This window comes from Acinonyx jubatus, chromosome D1 (assembly GCF_027475565.1).
Source record: "Acinonyx jubatus isolate Ajub_Pintada_27869175 chromosome D1, VMU_Ajub_asm_v1.0, whole genome shotgun sequence".
NCBI classification, from domain to species: domain Eukaryota; kingdom Metazoa; phylum Chordata; class Mammalia; order Carnivora; family Felidae; genus Acinonyx; species Acinonyx jubatus.
The window spans coordinates 13,388,092-13,405,642 of NC_069390.1; the positions used below are offsets into that span (position 1 = coordinate 13,388,092).

Sequence of the window (17,551 nt, forward strand, 5' to 3'; positions counted from 1 at the left end):
TTCCTCATCCTGGGGCAGTGTTGCAGGTCAGTCTTTACCTCCTCTGCATCTCTGCTCAAATGTGATGCCATCGAAGAGGCCATTTGGACTTCTTACACTAAAACAATTCTCTGCTCCTATCATATTCCAAAAATTTCCCCTTTTTTCTTTCATATTTTTTGAAGTACTTATACATACTCATTATTGTCTATTTACTTGTTTCATTATTTTGTGTCTCTCCTTGCAGTGCATGAGATTCATGAGAGAAGGATGTTTACGTTCACTGCTTTATCCATGCCTCCATAGCCCAGCACATAATGGGTGCCCAATGTGTTAGTGGATTGAACAATAAATTTGTGGTGAAAACAATATTCTTTATGCTCCGCCCATTATAGTTCAACAGGCCTATGTCCAAGTATCCACTCTGGCTCTGTTTCCGTGGATGCAAGGCTTGTCCGAAGGATGAATAATGTTTCATCATTGGAAATATGCATACATATGCACGTGTGTGACTTAACACAGAGTTTGGCAAGCAACAGTAATAAGAGTGGTAACTTTTTGGAGTATATTTTTAAAAATTATGATTTTATTCCATTTTTCACTGTATGGAAATTATAGTGATATGATTTAAGTATGATATTTGGTGAAGTGTCATATGTTGCAATTTTTTCCTATAATTCATAGTTGTTTCTCCCTTACAGACATCCATTCACTCTATTTATGTTTACCATAGTAGATACCTGATTTCCTTTTGGAGATTTATCTTTTACCTATAGATAACAGTCATGATAGGATTGTAACTCAGGTCCCTGCCTTCCTATAGCAAGTTAACAGCATATGAACTAAACTTGAACTACTTCTACTTGGATTTTGAGAGGTCAGGAGAATGACACGATGGCAGGGAAATGATTGGAGCTCATTCATTCTGGCCAAGGTCTCCTGAGTAAACAAATGGTCTCTGCTATGCCCAGAGCTTTCTTGGTTCTTGTCTAGCTGATGCTCCGAGCTACCCAATATAATTCTGGTGAATTTCCTATGTCTGTTGCTCACAACTGAGGAACTCTGATATATTGTTTAATTTTTCTTTGATTACCAAAGTATTCAGTATTTATTGTCCTTCTCTGTAATAACGTCTTCCATATGATCTAAGCTTAGCATTCATTATTTAACATACCTCAGGAGGGGGGACTAGATTAAATTGGGATTTTATTTCAATTAAAATGTTAATTGAGGCTCTCAGTCATGTTTAAATGATTCTGTTTTGATAGCCAGCATTCCACTTGTGGAATAGTCCTGATAACAAATATCATTGATTGAACTTCCACAGTGTAGGAGGAAGCATACTATGTTCTTTCCAGAATTGTCATCTCTGATATCTCTGTTAGTATAGATATGCACTCAAGTAAAATATGGCTGTTTCCATTATTTTAAAGATGAACATGCTCCTGTAGTCAGTTTCTACTGCTGCATAACAAATGGCCACAAAGCTAGTAAGTCCTAACCACACGAAGGTACCACCTCTCATTTTCCCTGGCCTTGGGTCTGGATCCATCGTGGTCTGATTATCTGCTCAAGGTCTCACAGGCTGAAATCAACATGTTGGCAGGACCTGGCTTCTTTCTGGAGGTTGTGGGGAAGACTCGTTTCCAAGCTCACTGGTGTGTTTGAGGAAATTCAGTCCTTGTGGTTGTAGGGCTGTGGTGCCTGGTTCCCCAGGAGCTGTCAGCCAGGTGCCTCTCTCAGCTCCTTAGGTCTTCCTGCTTTCCTTTTGTGGTCCCTCCAGCTTCAGACTAGCAGGGACTTGTCTAGCCCTTCCCATATTTCCAGCCTCTCTGACTCTTCTGCTCTCAGCTGGAGAAAGCTTGGGACCCACCAGCTCATCTAGGTTCATGTCTCTTTGAAGGTTAACTGTGCCTCATAGTGTAACATAATCATATGAGTGGTATTTCATCATATGCAGATTCCTGGGATCAGGGCAAAGATTAGGGTCTTAACAGGACCATTTTAGGAATTCTGCCACCCACCCTCATACTCACAGAATAAACATTATGCTAAAGAACAGTAGTCTGTAAGGGGTAGAATTGACATTTGAGGTTGTTCTTGCTAATTTGTGATGTGTGTGTGTGTGTGTGTGTGTGTGTGTGTGTGTGTATTTTCCTTCCTGAGCATGCAGTTGTGTTATTTTTACTTTTATGCTAATATAAATTTTAAATTTATGCTAATATAATTTTTGAAGCACTCATTAATACAGAATATTTATTTCATAATAGTAATGCTATTTCATCCATTTGGTGAGGATTTGCTATATCATACACACTGTGGTAAAGGTTTTATTAACATCTCAGTGAATATTTTAGTCCTCATTTGTGGTTGGTTTCTTAGGTCCTCATTAGAGCTGGAGAAACTGGGGCGTCAGAAAGCTTTAGCACATGTTTTAGGTAAGAGATCTTCTAAATAGAACAGGTGGTTTTTAACTATACTTGTGTCCTCCAGAGTCTGAGTCGTTTCATGTAGACAGAGTAATGTCATTCAGTAGAATAGGAGGTTTGTATTTTTCCCTCAAAATTTTTCATACATTTATTGTTCCAGACAAAATGAAGACAAAATGATTTAGAAAATATTCTTGAATAATATTCTGATAATATTTTGTAAAACTATGCAATAAAAGGAATAGAATCTTGCCAGTTGGAACAATATGGATGAAGTTACAGAGTATAATGCTAAATGAAGTCAGTCAGAGAAAGACAAATGTGGGGAATAAGCTTTGGAATTCCCTGAGCCTGCACTGATGGGTTAACAAGGCATAAAGAATTAGAAAGCCATAGGATGCTCACACCCAAGTTTGGGTAAACAAGAATAGGTGAATAGGTATAGAGAGGGCAGGGCAAAGGCCCCAGTGTAGAGACAGCAGGCAAGACCCCAATATAGTACAAAGGTATATGAGGTAAACAAGATTAGGTATTCAAGGCAGATATCCCACCTCCCCCCCCCCAAATTAGTACAATAACAGAAAGCTGCTTTCACAGGAAGGAAGGACCAAAGTAGGTAAACAGGTAAATAGGCTATAGACTTGCTGCTGGGGAAGTTGCCCAGAACGGAGCTAATTAACAACAGAAAGGTGCCTTGTTGACCCTGAGGTGGCAAGCTCTGTCTTTCTTGTCCCTTAGGCCAGTTTAGGTAAACAGAGGTAAACAACCTGCTATAAACAACCTTCCACCCAGTGCCAGGGTTTTGTTTTATATTAACCCAAACCCCTAGCGCTGCATATTTTCAAAACCTCCATTCCATCACCCCCCTGAGTTAGTGTTCACAGTTTTATTGTCTCTTTGTGCACATCCATCACCTTGTTTGTAAGCCTTCTGATCCTAATAAAAATGGAGCAAGTACCTTTAATCAGGACTCTTGTCTTCTCCCAGACATTAGCCATCTCTCACATTTTAATCCTGTGTCCTGCTTTCTTGCTGGACAAGAAAGAACTCTAGACCCAGAGTCTGCGACAGACAAATAGCATATGATTTCACTTATATGTGGAATTTAAGAGACAGAAGAAAGGGGCACATGAAAAAAGAGAGAGAGAGAGAGAGAGAAACAAACCAAGAAACAGACTTTTAACTATAGAGAACACAATGATGGTTATTGGAGGGTAAATTGGTTGGGGGATGGGTGGAATAGGTGATGGAGATTAAGGAGTGCACTGTGATGAGCACCGGAAATTGTATGGAAGTGTAGAATCACTATATTGCACATTTAAAACTAATATTACACTGCATGCTAACTGCAATTTACTTATTTATTTATTTATTTATTTATTTATTTATTTATTTATTTATATTTCTTTTTTTGTTGATTCTTTTTGTTTTTTTTAATTTTATTTTTAATTTTATTTTTAATTTACATCCAAATTAGCATATAGTGCAACACTGATTTCAGGAGTAGATTCCTTAGTGCCTCTTACCCATTTAGCCATCCCCCCTCCCACAACCCCTCCAGTAACCCTCTGTTTGTTCTCCATATTTATGAGTCTCTCATGATTTGTCGCCCTCCCTGTTTTTATATTCTTTTGGCTTCCCTTCCCTTGTGTTCATCTGTTTTGTCTCTTAAAGTCCTCATATGAGTGAAGTCATAGGATTTTTGTCTTTCTCTGACTAATTTCACTTAGCATAGTACCCTCCAGTTCCATCCGCGTAGTTGCAAATGGCAAGATTTCATTCTTTTTGATTGCGGAGGAATACTCCATTATAGATATATATACCACATCTTTATCCACTCATCTATTGATGGACATTTGGGCTCTCCATACTTTGGCTATTGTTGATAGTGCTGCTATAAACATGGGGGTGCATGTGTCCCTTCAAAACAGCACACCTGTATCCCTTGGATAAATTCCTAGTGGTGCAATTGCTGGGTTGTAGGGTAGTTCTATTTTTAGTTTTTTGAGGAACCTCCATACTGTTTTCCAGAGTAGCTGCACCAGCTTGCATTCCCACCAACAATGAAAAAGAGATCCTCTTTCTCCAAATCCTCGCCAACATCTGTTGTTGACTGAGTTCTTAATGTTCGCCATTCTGACAGGTATAAGGTGGTATTTCATTGTGGTTTTGATTTGTATTTCCCTGATGATGAGTGATGTTGATAATTTTTTCATGTGTCAGTTGGCCATCTGGATGTCTTCCTTGGAGAAGTGTCTATTCATGTTTTTTGCCCATTTCTTCACTAGATTCTTTGTTTTTTGGGTGTTGAGTTTGATAAGTTCTTTATAGATTTTGGATACTAACCCTTTATCTAATATGTCGTTTGCAAATATCTTCTCCCATTCTGTCGGTTGCCTTTTAGTTTTGCTGATTGTTTCCTTTGCTGTACAGAAGCTTTTTATTTTGATGAGGTCCGAATAGTTCATTTTTGCTTTTGTTTCCCTTGCCTCCAGAGACGTGTTGAGTAAGAAGTTGCTGCGGACAAGATCAAAGAGGTTTTTGCCTGCTTTCTCCTCGAGGATTTTGATGGCTTCCTGTCTTACATTGAGGTCTTTCATCCATTTTGAGTTTATTTTTGTGGATGGTGTAAGAAAGTGGTCCAGGTTCATTCTTCTGCATGTCGCTGTCCAGTTTTCCCAGCACCACTTGCTGAAGAGACTGTCTTTATTCCATTGGATATTCTTTCCTGCTTTGTCAAAGATTAGTTGCCCATACATTTGTGGGTCCATTTCTGGGTTCTCCATTCTGTTCCATTGATGTGAGTGTCTGTTCTTGTGCCAGTACCATACTGTCATGATGATTACAACTTTGTAGCATAGCTTGAAGTCTGGGATTGTGATCCCTCCTGCTTTGCTTTTCTTTTTCAAGATCGCTTTGGCTATTCGGGGTCTTTTCTGGTTCCTTACAAATTTTAGGATTATTTGTTCTAGCTCTGTGAAGAATGCTGGTGTTATTTTGATAGGGATTGCATTGAATATGAAGATTGCTTTGGGTAGTATCGACATTTTAACAATATTTATTCTTCCTATCCAGTAGCATGGAATCTTTTTCCATTTTTTTGTATCTTCTTCAATTTCTTTCCTAAGCTTTCTATAGTTTTCAGTGTATAGATTTGTCACCTCTTTGGTTAGATTTATTCCTAGGTATTTTATGGTTTTTGGTGCAATTGTAAATGGGATCGATTCCTTGATTTCTCTGTTTCTACGTTGTTGGTGTATAGGAATGCAACCAATTTCTGTGCGTTGATTTTATATCCTGAGACTCTGCTGAATTCACGAATCAGTTCTAGCAGTTTTTTGGTGGAATCTTTGGGGTTTTCCATATAGAATATCACGCCATCTGCAAAGAGTGAAAGTGTGACCTCCTCCTGGCTGATTTGGATGCCTTTTATTTCTTTGTGTTGTCTGACTGCAGAGGCTAAGACTTCAAATACAATGTTGAATGACAGTGATGAGAATGGACATCCCTGTCTCATTCCTGACGTTAGGAAAAGCACTCAGTTTTTCCCCACTGAGGATGATATTAGTGTTGGGTCGTTCATAGCTGGCTTTTATGATCTCGAGGTATGTTCCTTATATCCCTGCTTTCTTGAGGGTTATTATCAAGAAAGGATGCTGTATTTTGTCAAATGCTTTCTCTGCATCTATTGAGAGGATCATATGATTCGTGTCCTTTCTTTTATTGATGTGATGAATCACGCTAATTGTTTTGCAGATATTGAACCAGCCCTGCATCCCAGGTATAAATCCCACTTGGTCATGGTGAATAATTTATTTAATGTATTGTTGGAGCCGACTGGCTAATATCTTGTTGAGGATTTTTGCATCCATGTCCATCAGGGAAATTGGTCTATAGTTCTCTTTTTTCGTGGGGTCTCTGTCTGGTTTTGGAATCAAGGTAATGCTGGCTTCATAGAAAGAGTTTGGAAGTTTTCCTTCCATTTCTATTTTTTTGGAACAGTTTCAAGAGAATAGGTGTTAACTCTTCCTTAAATGTTTGGTAGAATTCCCCTAGAAAGCCATCTGGCCCTGGACTCTTGTTTTTTGGCAGATTTTTGATTACTAATTCGATTTCCTTACTGGTTATGGGTCTGCTCAAATTTTCTATTCCTTCCTGTTTCAGTTTTGGTAATGTATATGTTTCTCGGAATTTGTCCACTTTTTCCAGATTTCCCATTTTATTGGCATATAATTTCTCATAATATTCTCTTATTATTGTTTTTATTTCTGCTGTGCTGGTTGTGATCTCTCCTCTTTCATTCTTGGTTTTATTTATTTGAGTCCTTTCCTTTTTCTTTTTCATCAAACTGGCTAGTGGTTTATCAATTTTGTTAATTCTTTCAATGAGCAAGCTTCTGGTTTCATTGATTGGTTCTACTGTTTTTTTGGTTTTGATAGCATTAATTTTTGCTCTCATCTTTGTTATTTCCAGTCTTCTGCTGGTTTTGGGTTTTATTTGCTGTTCTTTTTCCCAGCTTCTTAAGGGGTAAGGTTAGGTTGTGTATCTGAGATCTTTCTTCCTGGATTGCTATATACTTTCCTCTTATGACCACCTTTGCTGTGTCCCAGAGGTTTAGGGTTGTGGTGTTATCATTTTCATTGACCTCCATATACTTTTTAATTTCCTCTTTAATTTCTTGATTAGCCCATTCATTCTTTGGTACGACATTCTTCAGTCTCCAAGTATTTGTTACCTTTCCAATTTTTTTCTTGTGGTTGATTTGAGTTTTATAGCGTTGTGGTCTGAAAATATGCACGGTATGATCTCGATCTTTTTGTACTTACTTAGGGCTGGTTTGTGTCCCAGTATATGGTCTATTTTGGAGAACGTTCCATGTGCACTGGAGAAGAATGTATATTCTGCTGCTTTAGGATGAAATGTTCTGAATATATCTGTTAAGTCCATCTGGTCCAGTGTGTCATTCAAAGCCATTGTTTCCTTGTGGATTTTTTGATTAGATGATCTGTCCATCCCATTGTGAGTGGGATGTTGAAGTCTCCTACTATTAAGGTATTACTATCAATGAGTTTTTTGATTAGATGATCTGTCCATCCCATTGTGAGTGGGATGTTGAAGTCTCCTACTATTAAGGTATTACTATCAATGAGTTTCTTTATGTTTGTGATTAATAGATTTATATATTTGGGTGCTCTCACATTTGGCGCATAAATGTTTACAATTGTTAGGTCTTCTTGGTGGATAGACCCATTGATTATGATATAATGCCCTTCTGCATCCCTTGATACAGTCTTTATTTTAAAGTCTAGATTGTCTGATATAAGTGTGGCTACTTTGGCTTTCTTTTGTTGACCATTAGCATGATAGATGGTTCTCCATCCCCTTATTTTCAATCTGAAGGTGTCTTTAGGTCTAAAGTGGTTCTCTTGTAAACAGCATATTGAAGGATATTGTCTTCTTATCCATTCTGTTACCCTATGTCTTTTGACTGGAGCATTGAGTCCATTGACATTTACAGTGAATACTGAAACATATGAATTTATTGCCATTATGATACTTGTAGAGTTGGAGTTTCTGGTAGTGTTCTCTGGTCTTTTCTAATCTGGTTTAGTGGTTACAAACTCCTTTAATTTTCGTTTGTGTGGGAAAATTTTGATCTCTCCTTCTATTTTGAATGACAGCCTTTCTGGATAAAGAATTCTTGGCTGCATATTTTTCTGATTCAGCTCATTGAATATATCCTGCCACTGCTTTCTGGCCTGCCCAGTTTCTGTGGATAGGTCTGCTGCAAACCTGATCTGCCTTCCCTTGTAGGTAGGGACTTTTTCCCCTTGCTGCTTTCATGATTCTCTCCTTGCCTGAGTATTTTGTGAATTTGACTAGAATATGCCTTGTTTATGGCCGGTTTTTGTTGAATCTAATGGGGGACCTTTGTGCTTCCTGGGTTTTGATGCCTGTGTCTTTCCCCAGGTTAGGAAACTTTTCTGTTATGATTTGCTCACATAACCCTTCTACCCCTATTTCCTCTCTTCCTCTCCTGGGACTCTTATGATTCTGATGTTGTTCCTTTCTAATGAGTCACTGATTTCTCTAATTCTTAAATTGTGCTCTTTTGCCTTAATCTCTCTTTTTTTCTGCTTCATTATTCTCTATAAGTTTGTCCTCTATATCGCTGATTCTCTGTTCTGTCTCATCGATCCTTGCCACCACTGCATCCATCCATGATTGCAGCTCAGTTATAGCATTTTAATTTCATTCTGGCTATTTTTTTACTTCTTTTATCTCTGCAGAAGGGAATCTAATCCAGTTTTGACTCCAGCTAGTATTCTTATTATCGTGATTCTAAATTTTGTTTCAGACATCTTGCTTGTATCTGTGTTGGTTAAATCCCTGGCTGTCATTTCTTCATGCTCTTTTTTGGGGAGTGAATGCCTTCGTCTTGTCATTTTGAAGGAAGAAAAGGAATTAATGAGGTAGAAAAATTAAAATGACAAAATATTAAAATTAAAGAAATATTAAAATTAAAAAATTAAAAACACACATACACACAAAAATCAAATAAATCATGCTAAATTCTATGTGTGTTTTGTCTCAGTGTTGAAAGTAATTTGACAGATTAGAGAAAAAGAAAAAATAAAGAAAAAAGGGGGGGAAGAAAAAAAATTTAAAAATTAAAAAAAGGAAATCGTTTGAGAATTTGAAGAATGAATACACTGAAGTAGATGAAAATGAGATGATGGGAGTAAAATGGAATTTGAAAAAATATATGAAAAAGTAAATAATAAGATAGAAAAATTAAAGAAAATTTAAAAAATTAAAAATAAATATGAATATTTTCTTTTTCTGTATTCAAGAAAAGAAACAAAAGAGAGAAAATAGATTGAAAAAAAGAAAAAAAGAAATTGAAATTTGAAAAAGTGATTACACTGTAGTAGACTAAAATAAAGTGATGGAAGTAAATAGAATTTGAAAAAATTTACATAAAACAAAAAATATCATTAAAAAATTAAAGAAAAATATTTTTAATAGAAATTGAAATTAAAAATTAAGTTTTTCTCTTTCTGCATTCAAGAAAAAGAAAAGAAACAAAAAAGAGAAAAAAAGAAGAGAAAAAAGAAAAAAAAGGAAATTCTGTGAAAATTTGAAAAGGTGAATACACTGAAGTAGATTAAAATAAAATGATGGAAGTAAAGTAGAATTTGAAAAATTTACACAAAAGTAAAAATATGGTAATAAAAATTAAAGAAAAATATTTTTAATAAAAATTGAAAATAAAAATGAGGTTTTTCTCTTTCTGTATTCAAGAAAAAGAAAAGAAGTGTAAAAGAGAAAAAAAGGGAAGAAAGAAAATTGAATAGATGGACCTGCTAACAGATTGAAGTAGGACTGAAATTATTTCGTTTTCCCCTAGAAGTCAGTCTATGTAGCACTTTATAGTCCATAAACTAAGCCGGCAGTGAGACTTGTGTTCTTGAAAGTGAAGTTGGCCCAGGTGGGAGGAGCTCAGTGTAATGGCTCCACTCTCCACTAGATGTCGCTGCTAGACTACTGGGGCAGATTGTTGCCACGCTTGTAGATGCGTATACACATGCGCGGGAGTGGTGAAAATGGCACCACCCAGCTACCCATTCTGTTTTCCCGGATCAGCAATCACGTACCCGTCCTCTGTCTTCAGCTTTCGTCCACTCCCCGCTTTTTCACTCTTCATGACCAGGCCCCAGGCAGTACCTTCTCCCAAGTTTTGTCTTAGATGTGGCTGTTTTCTCTGGCCCCTTATTTCTGAAGGACTGCGGCTTTGACCCGTTCTGCCCCTGTGCTAGAGGGTCTCACCGAACAATGGCTGAATGAGCCGTGGCCAAATTTTGGCTGCAGCCAGGAACACTTGCTGGACCCTGCTGCTGTCGGTGTCCCGAAACTACGGCCAGATGCCAGCCTGCCCCAGAAAAAGTTCATGAGATAATGTAGCAGCAGCGTTTGAGGGATTATGGAAAATCAAAACACACATCTGGCACCAGGCTTCACCCTTAATGACCTTGTTCCAGCACTAGCAAATGTGGCCATTTTCTGGGGTCTGCTGGGACCAGGTGGCTTCAACAGTCTCAACAGAATGTCCTTCCAGCAGTGGAACCGCTTTTCTCCCTGTGGCCTGAGAACCTCCCGGACCCCATTCTGCTCCTGGGGATTTGCCCTTCCTACCAGAGCACCGCCAGGTATTGAGCTGTGGAGTTGCAGACTGCTCTCCCCTTGTTTACAGTCTTAATGGAATTTAAACCCTCTCCTTTCTCCTTGTTCCTTTCCCCCTTTTTATTTTATTCACTGCAGCTGTTTCCAATTTTCCACTTTCTCTCCAGCTGCTTTTGGGGCAGAGTGCTTTTCTGTATTCTCTCCCTCACCCCCCCCCCCGCCCCATCTCCGTCCTCTCTCCATTCACTAAAGCACCTCCCTTCCTGTACCTTCTCACTCCCCAAGTTCACTTCTTCGTGCTGCATACCTGCTGAATTCTGTAGTTCAGGTTGTGCAGATTGTTGTGTTAATCCTCCAGTCAGTTTTCTAGGTGTGTAGGATGGCTTACTTTTGGTCTGGCTATATTGCATGGATGTGAGACACACAAAAAACTTCCATGCTATTCCGCCATCTTGGCTCTTCCCTCTATCATTTCTTGAAAGTGCACTCTAACTGAAATTTAAATAAAAACTTAAAGATAACACAAAATATGGGAGGAATTACAAAAAGAAAAAAGAAAAAAAAGCCATAGTGAAATGTCATCTTGGGCTTGCTAGAAGGCTTGAAAAAGTCAATATTTAAGAAATATTTGTGAGGATATAAAGCAAAGGAAACTCTGTTATATTATTGATGGGAATGTGCATTTGTGCAGTCATCTTGGGAAACAATATGCAGGTTCCTCAAAAACTGACAAATAGAACTACTGTATTTTCCGGCAATCCCACTTCTGAGTGTTTATTCAAAAGAATTGTAATAAGATCTCAAAACAATACCTATACTCTCGTGTTTATTGCAGTGTGATTCAAATTAACCAAGATAAGGGAACAAAATAAATGTCCATTGAAAGATAAAAATAAAAGAATTCTGTTTAAAGGACCAAAGGTTATCAGTTTTTCCAAGTCTTGCAGTACACTTTGGGAAGACAGTTTTTGCAGACTGGTTCTAATAAATATGTTTTGTGAATTTTAGTGTATTTTTCTTTGGAAATGCAGGTACACTTTGAGTGGCTTGGTTGCCTGACAACAGGTTTCTCCCTACATAAGTAGCATCCTCATATACATGATGACTCAGAACATACAAGTATACACCTATAACTGACTTTGATAATGCCTGTTAAATCCTAAAATATGATAGTTGCCCTACCAACGTGTGGTAAGCAAAGGAAAAAATGGAAAAACAGAATGATATACTATGGTGTCATTTCTAAGTACTACGTGGAAAACAAGTGGAATATTACCGCATTTCACAACACAAACTAATGAACTCCTGCTGGCCTGGAGATCAGATGTGAAAGGCAAGGAAGTAAAACAAACAGAAGGTAATTACATGTATTTATGTGCATATGTATATTATTCAATTCAGATGCATTTTTAAATCTGCATATAAGCCATAAACTATGCAAAGAAACATGGCCAGAGTTGATAATTGAGCCTATGTCTGTCAAGCTATAGCATTCATGGAATAAAACAATATAGTTTTGACTATATATTTATTGTTCATTCAATCACCAAACATACATTGAACACAGATTACGTGCCAGGCTGGGGCATCAAGCATTAAGTGATGACCATGAACATCCTTTTTCGTTAATCTCATCTACAGGAAGAGCCTGACACAGAACCTGAACTCGCAAACCACAAGATCGTGACCTTGAGCCGAAGTCAGATGCTTAACCAACTGAGCCACCCAGGCACCCCAGTAGGGTCTGTTACTATTTTGCTGGGCCCTTTCTTCATTTATGATCCAAATAGTGACCTCTGGACTCCTTGGAAAGCCGTACTATAAAAATAATTTCTTTCATCTTTCTCAATCCCTACTTTCTTTAAAGAGGCTTTTATTTTTTTATTACCCTGGCTAAAATATTCTGTTACATTCTCTCTTGGTTCCTTGATTATCTTTATCACCGAAATAACCATGGGTATATAACCATTTTTAATCTCTTTGTTTGTCTTTCAACTGCACTAGCCTGACCTCCAGGAGGACTTTGCCTCTCAATGTGAACAGTACCCAGTAAAGTGTCAGGCACGTGAGAGGCACATGTAAAAATTTGTTGAATTAATTATTGATTGTAACATTCTTTGACTCCCATTTCCTATTTATTAAATAGCATCTTGACCCATGTCATAACCCAACACAGACACAAAAACTGGCAGAAATCGTGATGAAAACAATAAAGACAAGCCAAAATATTCTAAGGTCTTAGAGGCAATTGACCTCCTTCAAAGTCAGTGGACTAAAATTAAATGCTTTTTTAAAGGTTTTATTTATTTCAATTCAAGTTAGTTAACATACAGTGTAGTATTGGTTTTAGTAGTAGAACCCAGTGATTCATCATTTATAGAAAACACTCAGTGCTCATCCCAACAAATGCCCTCCTTAATGCCCATCATTAAGCTCATCCCTCTACCCACCTCATTTAGCTCATTTAGCTCATCCCTCATTTAGCTCGTCCCTCTATCCACCTCTCCTCCAGAAACCGTCAGTTTGTTCTTTGTATTTGAGTCTCTTATTGTTTGCCTCTGTCTCTCTTTTTATTTTTTCATCCCTTTCCCTTAGTTCATCTGTTTTGTTTCTTAAATTGCACATATGAGTAAAATCGTATGATATTTGTCTTTCTCTGACTGACTTATTTGCTTAGCATAATACACTCTAGTTCCATTCATGTTGTTGCAATATCTTCTTTACCACATCTTCTTTATACATTTATCAGTCGATGGATATTTGGGCTCCTTCCATACTTTGGCTATTGTCAATAATGCTGCTATAAACATTGGGGTACATGTGTCCCTTCAAAAAGCACACCTGTACCCTTTGGATAAATTCCTAGTAGTACAATTGCTGGGTCATATGGTAGTTCTATCTTAATTTTTTGAGGAACCTCCATACTCTTTACCAGAGTGGCTACACCCCTTTGCATTCCTACCAACAGTGCAGAAGTGTTCCCCTTTCTCTGCATCATTGCCAACATCTGTTGTTTTGAGTTGTTAATTTGAGCCATATTAAATGCTTTTTTTAAAAAGGCCTTCAAGAGAGGACAGAGTGTGGATTTCAATGAGTCATAGGTTACACAAAACATGGTTTATCTGCTAATTTCTTGGATTTGTTGCTACATTCCAGAAAACAAAACACAGAAGTATGGTTGAAAGAGTATTGTACCTGGAAAAAATAAGAGTGTGACCCAAGTTATGAGGTCATGACATTGATTCTTCATGTGTGCCAGGCTGAACATCTGTAAAAATAGAATTCACCTCCTTCTTAGGACACAAAAATCAATAAATCACTAGAGCATAGCCAACACTTTATTAAAGACTTGCAATGCATTCTGAATTTTACATGCATAAGTGTAAATACAGTGACAAAATCTCAGCAAGGTATTATATGAGTAGAGAGGATCAGGGATGTAAAAGGCCCTTTGCAAATTGTCTACTCCAAACGTGAAGGTGGTATTAGAGAGTGCTATGGCTACATACTTCCTGAATAATTAACTTTTTCTCATTTTGTTGATACATAGTTGACATATCACATTGTATTAGTCCCAGGTGTACAACATAATTGTTTGATATACATATATATTGCAAAATGATAACCACAATAAGTTTAGTTAACATAAATAACCTTATGTAGTTATTAATTTTTTTCTTGTGAAGAGAACTTTTAAGATCTGCTCTTTTAACAACTAACAAATGTACAGTATTTTTAACTATAGTCACCATGTTTATATTACATTCCCATGACATATTTACATTGCAAGTAGAAGTTTCTATCTTTAACCATAATATACTTGTTATTGGCTTTTGTTTAAAGAGTCAAGGCTAAGCTTCCAGAAAATTGGGGGATCTCAACACCTTGTGAGATAAACAGAAGTAGCATCAAGTCACTGATTATGATTCTAACATAATAATAATTTAACAGGACTTAGCAAAGAGCCTCTCATACCCTAGTCACAAGCACTGAGAACATTTTTTATTTTATTATGACAGATGAAAGAGAAAGAAGGCATGGGAAGGACAGAAAGAGAGGGAGAGAGAAAGAATCCCGAAAAGGCTCAGCACTACCAGTGCAGAGCCTGATGTAGGGCTTGAACACAAACCATGAGATCATGACCTGAGCCAAAACCAAGAGTTGGAGGCTGAACTGACCGAGCCACCCAGGCGCCCCAACACGGAACGTATTCTTAAAGCATTGGGGTTCAATAATCCATGTACTTCAGTTTAACATTTTAAAACTCATTTCTGTTCAATGACAAGTGAGAAAATTGTAATCTGAAGATATATCACTTCTCAATGACACACAGTAATAAAAATTGAATCTCAACACAAAAGTAGGACTCCCATCACCCAGCCCATGCCCTGCATCTTGTGTCTATATCACCTCTCAATCTGTAGTACAAATGGTATCTAGTTTACCTACTCAGAAGAAGATTCTTCTTCTCAAACATCCTCCTGAATGAATCCTTGACCTCTCTGTTTCTCAGGCTGTAGATAAGGGGGTTCAACATGGGGATCACGGCTGTGTAGAACACAGAAACCACTTTATTGATGTCCAGGGAGAAACTAGAACTGGGGCGTACGTAGATAAAGAAGAGTGTCCCATACAGGATGGAGACAGCAGTCAGGTGTGAAGAGCAGGTGGAGAAGGCTTTGCGCCTCCCCTCAGCAGAGCGGATCCTCAAGATAGTGACCACGATGTAAATGTAGGAAACCAGGATGATCACACCACTGAGCACTCCTAGAGCTCCAGCCAAGATGAAAAGTAAAACCTGATTGACCTGGGTGTCTGCACATGCCAGGGAGAGAACAGGAAGAAGGTCACAGAAGAAGTGATTGATGGTATTTGGACCACAGTAAGGCAGGCGAAAGGCAAACGTCGTATGCGTTATGGCGCTCATAAGACCCATGGTATAAGGCCCTACCACCAGCTGCACACAGATTCTCCGGGACATAATGAGTGTATACAACAAGGGCTTACAGATGGCCATATACCTGTCATAAGCCATGGAGGCCAACAGGAAACACTCTGTCACTACAAACTGACCAAAAAACCATAACTGGGCAGCACAACCCAAGAAAGAGATTACTTTTTTTTCACAAAGATGTCTGTCAACATCTTGGGACCAATGACAGAAGAGGAGCAGACATCCACAAAGGACAAGTGGCTGAGAAAAAAGTACATGGGAGTGTGGAGCCAGGAATCCATCCAAATGAGGGTGATCATCCCCACATTTCCCAGAAGAGTGACCAGATAAACCAAGAGAAACATCACAAACAGAACAACCTGGTGCTGGAAGCAATTTGTTAAGCCCACAAATAAAAACTCAGTCACCAAAGTTTGATTTCTAAATTCCATTTCTCTGATTTAATCTGTAATGAGAGAAAGATTTTTCATTACAATTAATTTATAATTAAATTGTTTTTAAAAATGAATTTAACTTCTTTGGGGCACCTGGGTAGCTGGTAGTTGGTTAAGTAGTTGGCTAAGTAGTTGACTAAGTAGTTGGCTAAGCGTCTGACTCCTAATTTTGGCTCAGGTCATGATTTCATGGTGCTTGGGTTTGAGCACCTAGTCACGCTCCAAGCTGACAGCATGGACCCTCCTGGGACTCCCTCCCTCGCCTCTCTCTTGGCCCCTCCCTCACTCTTGGGCATGCACCCTCTCTCTCAAAATAAATCAATCAATGTAAGAAAATGAATTTAACTTCCAACATTTTTCAAGTTCATAAGGTAGACTGAGAGATCACACTCTTGACTTCTACCTCCAAATGGCCATCCTCACTATCTGCTATCTGTGTGATACTAAACACTGAACCTCTCTCAGCACTTCAGTTTATTCCCGATCACAAGATTTTTGAACAAAATCACAGAAGTGTAGACCGAGATGTGACCTTTGGTGACCTTCTAAAGCAAGTCCTCTAACTGTGCCAGATCCCATTTTTTAAAATGCCTACATTGCACAGAGTATCCTTTAAGAAACATCTTATAGACAAAAAGCATTATGTGAATTTTTCTGAACTCAGGCAAATACCTTATCTACCCTAACTGTAGGTTCAGGGTATTAGAAATGTAACTTCTTTGCCGGTTCCTTTAGACTCTAGATAAACAGTCAGTTGTGGTGTGTAAAAGACAGACTTGTGATTCCAAAAAGGAGGGCAAGCTCATACCTGGGAGGATGGCTTTGACCAGGGATTAAAATCTTCCACAGGATCTCCTTGGTGACAACTTACAAACAGCTACATTCCTCCAGTCACTGGTGGATGTACCCATTAATCTCATCAAAGCCCATCAAATTTGTTAGTTCATCAAAGAATAAACTAGTTCTTAAATATTGAGTGAGTGTTGTAACCAATTAAGTACTAATAGGAGCTGGGGAAGAAAATCAATAATTTAGGGATGAAAAGGACACACATGAGCATTTATCCCAAAGAAATGAAAATTTATGCCCACACAAAAGCCTGTAAATTTTGTTGACACAAGCTCTATTCATAATGGCCAGATATCTGGAACAACGCAAATTCCTACCATACATAAATGGTTAAACAATCTGGAATGTCCATACTGGCGAATACTATTCGGTAAGAAAGAGGAAAAAATATGCTACAGATACAAGCTTGAATGGGTCTCAAGGTCATTACACTGAGTTGAAAAAAAGCCCATCTCAAAGTTCAGAACTCTATTTTTACATTATCTTCTCAAAATGGTAAAATTATAGAAAGGAAGAACAGGTTAGTAGTTGTCTGAGATTGGGAAAGGCAGGGAGGGTGAAGGTGTGACTGTAAAGGTGTAGCACAGGGACATCCATGTAGAGATGGAAGAATTCCGTACCTTGATGGTTGAGTTGGTTAAACAAATCTCTCTCCACACGAAGTAAAATGATATAGAGCAATCCACACATCACACCAATCTCCATTTCCTGTATTTGATGTT

At 38.1% G+C, this 17,551-nt stretch overlaps 1 protein-coding gene across 1 annotated transcript; it reads right to left on the reverse strand.

The window, feature by feature from the left end:
• Positions 1-13,149: 13,149 nt before the first annotated feature.
• Positions 13,150-15,989, reverse strand: LOC128310915 (olfactory receptor 1002-like). The gene is given in 2 exon segments (XM_053203159.1): positions 13,150-15,710; positions 15,713-15,989. Coding segments are annotated over 2 exon segments (942 nt in total). The 5' UTR covers positions 15,978-15,989; the 3' UTR covers positions 13,150-15,033.
• Positions 15,990-17,551: the final 1,562 nt, after the last annotated feature.